The sequence below is a fragment of the Anopheles gambiae genome, chromosome X (genome assembly GCF_943734735.2).
Source record: "Anopheles gambiae chromosome X, idAnoGambNW_F1_1, whole genome shotgun sequence".
In the NCBI taxonomy this organism is placed as follows: domain Eukaryota; kingdom Metazoa; phylum Arthropoda; class Insecta; order Diptera; family Culicidae; genus Anopheles; species Anopheles gambiae.
In genome coordinates this window covers 30,558-42,343 of record NC_064600.1, presented here as the reverse complement: position 1 = coordinate 42,343, position 11,786 = coordinate 30,558, and the positions used below count along the sequence as shown (strand labels likewise).

Genomic DNA, 11,786 nt, shown 5'->3' with positions numbered 1-11,786 from the left:
GGTCGTTCTAAATGATTTTCCACACAACGCTTCTGGATACCTTCCCATCTGGTCCGAACGGCTTTGTCCGCCACCGACGAGTTGCAAAGTTCGATTTGAGTGGAACAAACTTTAATCAAACATCAATTGAGTTAAATTTACTTTTCCCTTTCACGCGGAAGGAACCGAACAGACTTCAACCTTACTGAACGCAATGTGGTACGAACGCAGTGCCTATTGATATGACCACAGAGAGAGAAAGAGAGAGCGAAAACTAAATCCCTGTGCTAAACCCTGTGAGAGAGCGAGATAATTAAACAATGCTTTGCTCTAGCGAGCACACCAAAGAGCCGCATTCCAAACTACCGCGAGGGTTCGGTGGATGGTTGACCTTCGCGTCCAATTTACTCTCTTTGAACAACGAGCATCAAAAGGAAAGGCAAATAAGTAGAGAGAAAAAAAAATCAACCCCCAACATGGCAGAATCATAGCGCGTTTAGAACTCCCCTTTTCTAATTCTACCTTTTTGTCACGTCAACAGGTACGACTTAAGATGCCTGTCATGGGTTCAAGTCCCAGATGGACCGTACCCGCATACGCAGGATAAAGATATAAATCACTGAAAACTGCGATTACTAGTGGGGTACAGGCAGGCCTTGATCGACACGGTTTATGTGCCATAGAAGAAGAAGATGGATTCTTTCCCACCGGAGCTGGTTCACTTAGTTCAAATCACTTTCCGATAGGTGACCATCAAACAGTCCAACGGGTTCCACAAATCTCTCCTTTGCAGCGTTGGCACATGTTGTGTTACGCCATTCATCTGCGTGCGTTGTTGTTGTTTAAATGTTTTCAGAGGTTTTGGAACTCTTTTGGGTCTCTTTCGCCTCTGATACCTGCGCGCTCGTGTGCGTGTGTGTCTATGCCAGTTGGTGAAAAAGACGGCATGGCTCACAGCGGGATGAGGGAGACGGAGAGACAGAGAGACAGAGAGACAGAGAGACAGAGAGACAGAGAGACAGAGAGACAGAGAGACAGAGAGACAGAGAGACAGAGAGACAGAGAGACAGAGAGACAGAGAGACAGAGAGACAGAGAGACAGAGAGACAGAGAGACAGAGAGACAGAGAGACAGAGAGACAGAGAGACAGAGAGACAGAGAGACAGAGAGACAGAGAGACAGAGAGACAGAGAGACAGAGAGACAGAGAGACAGAGAGACAGAGAGACAGAGAGACAGAGAGACAGAGAGACAGAGAGACAGAGAGACAGAGAGACAGAGAGACAGAGAGACAGAGAGACAGAGAGACAGAGAAACAGAGACAGAGACAGAGACAGAGACAGAGACAGAGACAGAGACAGAGACAGAGACAGAGACAGAGACAGAGACAGAGACAGAGACAGAGACAGAGACAGAGACAGAGACAGAGATGGAGAAAACCTGCGAGACAGAGACAGAGACAGAGACAGAGACAGAGACAGAGACAGAGACAGAGACAGAGATGGAGAAAACCACACGCTTCTGCGTTTTCTGCAGAGAGACAGAGAGACAGAGAGACAGAGAGACAGAGAGACAGAGAGACAGAGAGACAGAGAGACAGAGAGACAGAGAGACAGAGAGACAGAGAGACAGAGAGACAGAGAGACAGAGAAACAGAGACAGAGACAGAGACAGAGACAGAGACAGAGACAGAGACAGAGACAGAGACAGAGACAGAGACAGAGACAGAGACAGAGACAGAGACAGAGACAGAGACAGAGACAGAGACAGAGACAGAGACAGAGACAGAGACAGAGACAGAGACAGAGACAGAGACAGAGACAGAGACAGAGACAGAGACAGAGACAGAGACAGAGACAGAGACAGAGACAGAGATGGAGAAAACCTGCGAGACAGAGACAGAGACAGAGACAGAGACAGAGACAGAGACAGAGATGGAGAAAACCACACGCTTCTGCGTTTTAACGTTGTGCAATAACGGGAGCTGCTGTTGCTGCTATATTTCGGCTATATTTATAACAAACCCGCAAATTAAAAAAAAAAAACAAACATATAATTGTCTGTCGGGCCATGAGATCAAACGTGCGTTGCGGGATTTTCCACAAGAGGCAAGAGCCGAACACACCTACGGTAGTGTCGGCCACGGATATCGATCGATGGGGTGGCGTGGTCCATTGCAACGGCGGTCACGTGGGAATCACAAACGCGCGCTTCGTTATTGGGTTTGATTGAGTTCTTCGTTGTGCTAGGCACTGAAACACGACAGAATCAACTGGAGATGTCTCTGCAGGAATTTTGGCATCGCTTCCGTTGGCGTAGATCGTTGGAGAGCACGGTTGAAGCTGAAGTCAACCGGTTCTTTATGCAGTTTCGGAGAATTAAGAACGGTTCGTTTCCTCTCGCGAATGTCTGCAGTTGTAGAAGGGTAGCATTACAAATATTGTCCAGGTTCGGTGGTCAAAAGCGCCGCACACGACAAACACCGCGATTAAACTTACAATACCGTCGTGTGGGATGCATGCGTGGCGTGTTTGATAAGAAAGATCTTTCGATTTTTTTGGTGATATAAGTGCGACTGTTCAGTTTCTTGACTTACATTTGAGACCTCTCAATTTATGTAACGCTTTCTCTCTCTCACTTCCTCTTGGGGAGGTATTGTCGGGAAAACCCCCACCACCTGGCAATGTTTTAAAAGCAACATTGCCGCCAAGGAAAGGCGTCGAATGGATAAAAATAATACTTCCCGGCTTGTTTCTTCCATGAACGCGCACTTTCCTTTCGCCGCTTGGGCGCAGTATGTATGGGGTGAGTCATGCAAATTTCCACCGGCTCGTCATGCACTGGTGAGTTACCGTTTTGGCTCAAGATTATGACGATTGTGTTTCTCTCTTCCTGAAATAGATGCAAGAAATAACACCCAGAAAACCGCTTCCTGCACGTACAAAATGACTAATCGAATTCCTTTTTATCCTTCTTTTCACAGACACACGAAACCGGAAACGTTCGCCGACTGTATCGGGAACGAGCTACCTTTTGGGTGGGAGGAAAGCTATGATCCACAGATCGGTACCTACTACATCAACCACAACACGCAGACAACCCAGCTGGAGGATCCGCGGCTGCAATGGAAGAGCAAGCAGGACGAGATGCTGCGGGAGTATCTCTGCTCAGCACAGGACACATTGGAGGCCAAGAAGGAGATACTGAGCGTTAAGACGCAGCGCCTGCATCTGGCGCAGGAGGAATACAACCATCTGAATGCGCTTGCCGCCAGCCGTACTAGTCGTGAGTATTTGTAACAGAGTCCTTGCCAGGCCTTGTTGTTTAATTTTGTAACGCTTCCGTGTCTGACTTTTCTCAACATTAATTTCAGTCTGCTCGTCGACCAGCTCCTGCAGCACGAAGTTCGATCCAGAGCTGCTGCGGGCGGATCTAGCCATCGCGAAGGAGCGCGTTTTCCGACTAAAGAAAGAGCTGTCCCGGATACAGAAGGAGATGCACAGCACGCAGAAGGGAGTAGATACGCTCGCCAGGTAAGAGAGACGTAGCCATGCGCAGTGAAGAGTTACATTCTTCAACCTGGATTTCAAAACAAACCTTTCCGATTTCCGATCCTGTTCCAGCGTGGAGCAGAAGCTGAACGCACACGTGAACGGTTGCTACAACATCAGCGAAGCGCAAGCCATCATGGAGGAGGTGAAGAAAATCCAGAAGTCGCTGATCACCGGCGAGCGGGAGAAGAAGGAACTGATGAAGAGTTTGGCGCAGGTTAAGGACGACCTGACTCGACTGCAACTGCGCCAGGAGAGTCCGGACGCGTCCACGTTCAATTTGGCGCAGGACCGGATCTGTGCCGCGTCCCAGACCGACTTGTCATCCGAGCACTTCCCGATGGGAGCGCGCGAGATGGCAAAAATGCGCCAACGGTACGACGAGTGGCGCCGGCGCGTGAAGGAAATCCAGGAACAATTGGCCGCGCTCGAGGAAAAGATACGGCCCGGCGAGCTTGAGTCGGACCAGGACCGGCTGTTACTGTTCCAGGAGAAAAAGCAACTGCTGTTGGAGTACCGCAGCATTACGCCCAAGTCGCGCTCGCCGACTGAGATGCGCAGGATTCAGAGCGTCTGCCGGCAGCTCGAGGAGGACCTGAACATGGCCTACGAGGAATCAAACCAGTGCATCGCGAACCGGCTGAAACTGCATGAAGAGAAGCAGGCGCTGCTGCAGCAGCTGCTCGAGGCACTGAAGGAGTTTACGCACCTGGAGCACCAACTGAAGTCGCTCTCCGCGAGCACGCTGTCGATCAGCAGCAGCTCCAGCCTCGGGTCGCTTTCGACCGCATCCAGCAAGGGTTCGCTTAGCGGGCTCAGCTTCACCGACATCTACGGCGATCCGCTGTCAGCCGAGCCGCAGATCGACATGGTCGACATGAACAGGCGCGTCCAGCGCCTATTCCATCCGAGCTCGGAGGTGACGTCGCTGTCTCCGCGCAGCAGCCTCTCGACCGAAACACCACCCGTCTCGCCGATGAAGATGGACTGGGTGGCGGTAGTGACAGCTGCTGCCGCTGTTGCTGGTGGGTCGGACTCACCTTCCGCCAACCCAGCCTCCGTTCATGCTGCCATCAACACTACTGCCAAGCTAGCGAGTGCGGCCTCCGGGCCGAGTTACGCCACACCCGGCACATCGCAGCCGGTCGTCCCGAGCTATGCCGTCGCGACAGGCGTGGCAAGTTCCGCTTCCAGCACTACCACCTCCACCGAATACAATCTCGACCGGCAGCGGCTAGAGGAGCAGCTACAGGAGCTGAAAATTCGTCAGCTCGGTATCGCGGGCGGGCCGCTCTCGCCGATCTACGAGAAGCCGTCGTACCTGGAACCGGCCGCCTTGCTCAGCCGCTCCTCCTCCACCTCGAATACGCGCTCCGTTTCTACGACGGTCAGCGACGAGTCGGTTGCGGGAGACTCCGGCGTGTTTGAGGCGTCTCGCGGGCCGCCCCCGCTGCTCGCGCGCGAATGCGCCCAGGTGCAGATTGGGTTGCGGTACGTAGCCGCTGACGGCGTCCTCTGTATCACGATCGAGCGGGGCAGCAATTTCGGGGCACTCGGGCCGCCCGCCGGCTGCCAGCTGTTCATACGCGCGATGCTGCTGCCGACCCCGTCCGGTCCTGGGTTGGTGCGCACGGGCACGGTGACTGATCTCGTCCGGCCGACGTTCAAGACGATGCTGGTGGTGCCACTGTCGCTCGACAAGGTGTACGCCAAATCACTGCACGTCAAGGTAATGGTGCTAGTTGGCCAGCGGGAGGACTGGATCGGCAGCACGCAGATTAGCCTGGCCGAATTTAATGCGGGCGACGCGACCACCAGCCGCTGGTACAATATCGTCAGCCGGAAGTCGATGAACGAGTCGGATCTGCTGGATGGGGGCGCGCGGGAAGAGTCGTCCGACGAATCGACCATCATCTCGTCGCAGACGTCCACGCTTACGCGCAACCAGGGCCAGGACGAGCTGCAGGCCGTGTTGGAGCTGGTGTACGACGAGCTGTCGAACGACGACGAGGACGACGACGAGGAAGAGGACGAAGAGCAGGGTGACGAGGATGATGAAGAAGAGGAAGAAGAGGAGAACGGAGAGGAGTTGCTATACAAAAAGGCAGTCGATGACGCTGGTGAGCCAGTCGCTAGAATGATGGGTCGTCGACGCGGCAAAGATCTGCAACGGATAGTCAACTCGGTGGAAGAGGAGGACGAATGCGAGGAGCAGCAAGAGCAGGAAGGCTGTGCATCGTCGGGTAGGCAGCTGCTAGCGGTAATTGCTTAAACAATTGCGTATTAACCTGGCGTTTTTTGTTTTTGTTTTTTGTTTTGTCTTGCAGAGGCTACCGAGATGATGATACAGGAATACATGAACAGCGTGAAAGAACAGTGCGGAGACGCCGGTGACGTGGGCGAGGATGGTGAGGTGGACCGTACCGTACCGCAGCCCTCGTCCGTCCAGCGCGTCGACAAAGAAACGAACACCGAATGTGCCTTCCTGCCAGAGCGGAGCCGCCGGCGGTTCCCCGACCCGAACGGTCCGGCACGCTCCTCCACCATCGAGGAGGGCTCGGTCGTGGACGATCGGTTGGTGAAACGATCGCAAACTTTCTCACCAAGGTAGGGTGACACATGACATATAAACGCATGCAATGATTGAACGCCAGCGTTGGGTAAAAGAAGAGAGTAGGGAATGGGTAGTCTTTTGGTCCGTGAGTATTTTAAGGTCGAAAAGACACGTACCGGAGTTTCGCGGGAGCGTAATTTCGCCTGCTGTCAAACCCATGTACAAACTGTCAACAACAACTTTTCTGAACTGTCATATCCATAGAAATTTCTGCAGGCGGAATTCCGCGGCCGCGAAATTCCGGTCCGTGTAATTTCGGCCTAAGAGAGAAACTTCAGAGAGCCGGGAATGAGAATATTTCAGAGTCTAAGTTTTAAATTCTGATACTTGTTGATCTATCACAGGGGTCTCCAAACTACAATCGCAAGCGACAATCGAATGCTTTTAATACGTAAATTTTGCGTATTTTCATCAAAACTTTTATTTTTACTTGATACAGACGTAAATTAAGCTTCAGCAATAGAAACCTGTAGAAATTTGATATATTCACTAAATATTCACTTATTAAAAAGAGGTTTTAACGTTCCTCTTAACTAAAGGAAACTCAGCTGTGTTATTTGCGAAGCAATGCAGCTCGCGAACTGAAATGTTTGGAGACCTCGATCTATCGGAATGTTTTGGGCAGAATAAGGTCAGAAAGCGGCCATCTAATGCTCTATGTCTATTATTTAGGATTTAACATTCTATTCAAGTCTAGAAATGGAACTCATTGCTACAATTGCCAAACCAATTCTCTACGCGAATTTTAAAATACGCTTACAATGTTTGAAAAATGTAAGCCAAAACGATACGGAATTTCGTATTAGGCTAAAACTGCAGATTGAGTTCAAAATATTTACTCTAGCTCACCAATTTTTCATTCAACTACCTTGATAAAGTCGCACTAAATTTGTTACATTGCCAAATTGCCGTTTCCTCATTTTTCGCAAAAAGTGCCGTAGCTAGCAAAACCCGATATATCTGCCGGTTGAACCGGAGTGACTCCGACTCGGCGATGCACTTCAACAACCAGGTGACACCCCATCCGTTCAAACGCGGTTCGGTCGAGCGACGCTCGCTGCGCTATCATAACCGTGTCTCCAAGATCTATCACAGTGAGTATGAAATGAATAATAGCCCCAAAAATGGAAGCTCGGTTGCTCATTTGTCCTATTTTTCGTTTACGTTACAGAGATGCATCCGGCAGTGCCGCGCACCAGTCTCGATCTCGAGCTCGATCTGAAGGCCCAGCAGACGAAGCTGGAAACGCTCACCGACGAGATCGGGCGGCTGCGGGAGCTGAAGCACCGGCTCGAGCAGGCCCGCGACAACAACGACGTCAAGGTGGCAGCCTGGGCGCTCGAGAACGAGGACTTCCTACGGCTGGTAAAGGCGGTCAATGCGGTCACGCCCGAGGAGCGCCAGCTGGCGAAGCTGCTGATGAAAACTTCCAAGGAGATCTACAAGTTGCGCAAGACGAAGGTCGGCAAAGGCAAGCTCGATTCAATCTCGTTCAAGTGAGTGCTGTCGGTTGGTTCTGGTCTGGGGGAGTCTTACAGGGTTTACCAGCATAATAAACAACTGTCCACTTGTTTATAACAATAGTCGTTTTGAATAGACACCGCTGTCTACCACTAGCTCACACGTCAGATGGTGTAAGCTACTCTGTCCAATTCAATAACACAATTTTCGCCTTCGATTAGCAACTGTCAGATTATACACCGCTGTATATTCAAAACGACTATTGTTGTAAACAAGTGGACAGTTGTTTATTATGGTGGTAAACCCTGTATTGATTTTCTTGATGTTGGATTGTTCGCAGAGAAAAGATGGCATTCTTTACGCGTCGTGGAGTGTCCGTGCCGGAGCTGCCGTCGGAAATTTTTCCGTCGTCTACCACGCAGGCCACCATCGGACTGATGCGGTCCGCTTCAGAGCGGGATGGGGACAAATGTGGCGGCAGCCGTACGCCGACCAACGGTACAATGGCAGCACACCGGTTGGCGACGACCAGTATCGGTACCGGCACAGATCCGGAATCGGATATAAGCGCTGCCTCTTTCTCGTACAACGACGTTGACCGTACGTACGGTGTGGAGGTGTGAGGTTGACAGGATCCGACACACACACGTACATAAACACACAAGTGTACAGACAGGGGTTGTTGGTCTAGAATTAAACGTCGTAGCCGAAAGCAAATGAAAAACAAGTGAAAATGAGTGACCAAAGGCTTGCATGCATTTAATCATAAAGCTGAGGTGTTTCTTTTTAGAGCAATAAGGGAAGAGAGAGGGAGAGAGGAATAGAAAGAAAGAAAGAAAGAAAGAAAGAAAGAAAGAAAGAAAGAAAGAAAGAAAGAAAGAAAGAAAGAAAGAAAGAAAGAAAGAAAGAAAGAAAGAAAGAAAGAAAGAAAGAAAGAAAGAAAGAAAGAAAGAAAGAAAGAAAGAAAGAAAGAAAGAAAGAAAGAAAGAAAGAAAGAAAGAAAGAAAGAAAGAAAGAAAGAAAGAAAGAAAAAGAAAGAAAGAAAGAAAGAAAGAAAGAAAGAAAGAAAGAAAGAAAGAAAGAAAGAAAAAAAGAAAGAAAAAAAGAAAAAAAAGAAAGACACAAACAAACAAACAAACAAACAAAAAAAGAAAGAAAGAAAGGCAAGCACTTCTTCCCACCCACCATCCATGTTTTACCCTGTTGCTATCTTTCGACTTTCTACTTACTCAATTTGTTTACTGTTCATTTAAACAAACCCAACAGCGGCAATAGAGATTGATAGAGTGAGAGAGAGGGCGATATATAGAGAGGGAGATAGAGGGCGAGAAAGAGAGAGGGCGAGAGAGAGAGAGAGAGAGTGTGAGAGAGAGAGAGAGAGAGAGAGAGAGAGAGAGAGAGAGAGAGAGAGAGAGAGGGTGAGTGAGAGAAAGAGCGAGAGTGAGAGAGAGAGAGAGAGAGAGAGAGAGAGAGGATAAGAGAGGAAAATCGAGAATTAAAAACAGAGAAAGAGAGCGATAGTAGACGCCATGTTGCTTGTTTTGTTTATTATCACTTTGACCGCCTACCTGGCATCGGCATGTGTCGAGTGAGCACGTCGCGCATGGCAAAATGTGCGAAGCGAGCGACAATTTCTCGATCACTTTTTTGTTTCATTGCGATAAGCGGCGTAGTGCATGTTGTTTTCATTCTTTCTTTCCTTCCTCATTCGTTCTAAAAAGAATCAGTGCACATCTGATACAAAGTTGAGCGGTGAGCAAAACCGCTTACGCTTGCATTTCGCGCAGCGCTAAAAGTGTTAAGTTCATCATATTTTTTAACAAATGGCAAACAAACGAAAATAGTCTTATACACTACGAAAATAGTGAGCGCCGCACGGATGGCAGTAGTAGGATACAAGGAAAACGTTCGGTATTTATGTTGCCTATACATTAAACATTAACACATACATATTCATGCACACATACACTAAACACATGCAAACGTTAAATGACTGTCGTTATTTGTTGCAGGGCAGGAACATTAGAAGTATTTGAAGGCCTTCGGCTTTCGTGAAAACTCACGCACACGTTCATTTCGTTCATTTTAGTATCGTTGTGTTAGTGACGTTCCTGTTGGAGTAACTGTCGGAATCGAGTCAATTAATCAAAAATCGGTGCCGTATTGCTCGCTCGAGAAGATACATATTCGAGAGATTTCCTACTTACAGCTCAAGCTGTCGGGAACTTGCAAATTGACCATACCTAGAATTTAAGCCACTGTCTATGTATATAAATAAGTTTAACGATTGTTTGCCAACGCTTTCATCACTCATATTTACCCCGTTTTCCACAAAAAATATGGAAATAACTGATTTTAAAGAAGTGTTGTAATAATTTGTTTTCTCCGGTTGGTTCGACCAACTGTCAAACACGCTTAAATAGGAACAAAAATCTAGACGAAACCTGCATCGACTCGAACGGTGAATGCGATACTAAATTTTCTCCCGTTCGATTTTAGTGCATCCGACGGATTCATGTGTGTATTTGCGAGTGCGCGGGTTGGTGTCTGAAAAACTTAGCTTGCCATTAAGTCATATTGCGTTGAAATTATTCTGATAATAGCCGGCATCGCGAATAAATGAACTCTTTTTAACAGTCGTTTAAAGTTCATTTTGGTTTAACCGAGTTCATTTGTTGTTCATTCCTGTTAAAATAAACGACCGTCAAAACAGTTAACGACTGCTCGATATCGCATATAGGCAAACACGGGGAAAAAATTCGAGCAGTATAATTAAACGACTGTTAATTTGTATCGCATAGGCTCTTGACAGTCGTTTGTTTAACGACGGCATAGGACCAGTCGTTAAAATTAACAAATGAACTCAATGCGTCCGCGATGCCAAATTCTAGCAATTTTTAACGACTCTGGTTAATTTTTAACGACTGTTAATTTTAAACCAATTCTTTCGCGATACCAGCTAATGTGTGTTATCATGTGAAACAGCGTGCGTTCACACTTGGATAAAAGCTAAAGTTTGCATCGACAGCAGCGCTTGTTCCTTGTAGCGCGTGGCCACGGAGCTGAAAAAATGTTGAAATTTTTTTCAACTTTGTCAAAATTGCTTGTCAACTGCAAAAAAGAGCTTTTCTCGTGGCCGCACCAAAAACATACACAAGAGCAAAAAAAACTCCAACATCTGAATATCATCGATATTTTGTTTAAGAGGTACTAAATAGGTACATACATCAATTAGAATCATGCATTTTAGCATTATTATCATAACAATGGGTCACAACTGCGCCAAATAGCTGTTTGTTTACGCTTTTTCACGAACGTCAAATTTTGTCAACTTTTGTCAACTTTTTTTCCTGGCTGCTCCAGGTTACAAAATTTTGACAAAAGCTCAAAAAAGTGACAAAAGCTCACATTTTGAAAAATTTGTCAGCATTTTGTCACTCCCATGGCCTTTCGCTTTTGGACGAAAACGCAGGTGTGCTGATTGAAGAATGTGCATGCGACAGCGATGCGAAATGGACACGCGCACAATAGCAATGAACTCGACATTCCTTCACAGGTGTTTCTCCGGTGCACGCCATTGAAAGTCCTGCGTGCATCTTTGCGTTGAACCTCGTGTGTGCATTGGAAACTTTGAGTGTGCATTGAGCAGGCACGCAGTTGTTCTTTTCAATGGGCGTTTTGTTTCACGAGCGCGGCAGTATTCTGTTCTCGATTTTAACCTTTAAGTTGGCAACCGGATACCCGGGTATTTTTTTTAACTTTAAACTGAAATAACTTTTGATTCATTACTTTTATTGACCTGAAATTTTCCGTAGCCTCCTAACTTTTAATTTCCGATTTTTTGGTGCATAAATTGTAATTTTAAACAGTCTGTAAGTATTTTATTTTGATTTTTTTTTAACTTTACCACGTAAGTTGGCAACCAGCATACCCGGGTATTCCATACATTTTGTATGGAGAATGACGTTTCTATTCTTCCTCTTTTCGTATTGTGCTTATTTTCGAGTCAAATTCAAGCGATTCCAAATTTCAATTTGACCGTTATTTTTATAATAAAATGAAAAAAAAAAACTCAATGAATAAATGAAATAGAAGAGAATATATGGTCGGCATTACTTGCTTACAGCATTAAAATATAGAAAGCATTGTTTACCTATGAAAATCGTTAATTTTTTGCATCAA

At 47.3% G+C, this 11,786-nt stretch overlaps 1 protein-coding gene across 15 annotated transcripts in view; it reads left to right on the top strand.

Moving 5' to 3' along the window:
• LOC1272272 (protein kibra) overlaps nt 1-8,374 on the top strand; it is a 26,626-nt gene extending 18,252 nt beyond the window's left edge. For 14 of the 15 annotated variants that reach the window (XM_061654256.1, XM_061654298.1, XM_061654281.1 and 11 more), the window contains 7 exons: nt 2,962-3,263; nt 3,352-3,511; nt 3,602-5,772; nt 5,857-6,136; nt 7,077-7,237; nt 7,315-7,639; nt 7,945-8,374. In XM_061654256.1, the coding sequence (XP_061510240.1) occupies nt 2,962-3,263; nt 3,352-3,511; nt 3,602-5,772; nt 5,857-6,136; nt 7,077-7,237; nt 7,315-7,639; nt 7,945-8,227 (3,682 nt within the window). In that variant the 3' untranslated portion in view covers nt 8,228-8,374. Of the gene's footprint in view, nt 1-2,961; nt 3,264-3,351; nt 3,512-3,601; nt 5,773-5,856; nt 6,137-7,076; nt 7,238-7,314 lie in introns of all 15 variants that reach the window. The other variant, XM_061654349.1, reaches the window with a different exon arrangement.
• Nucleotides 8,375-11,786: the final 3,412 nt, after the last annotated feature.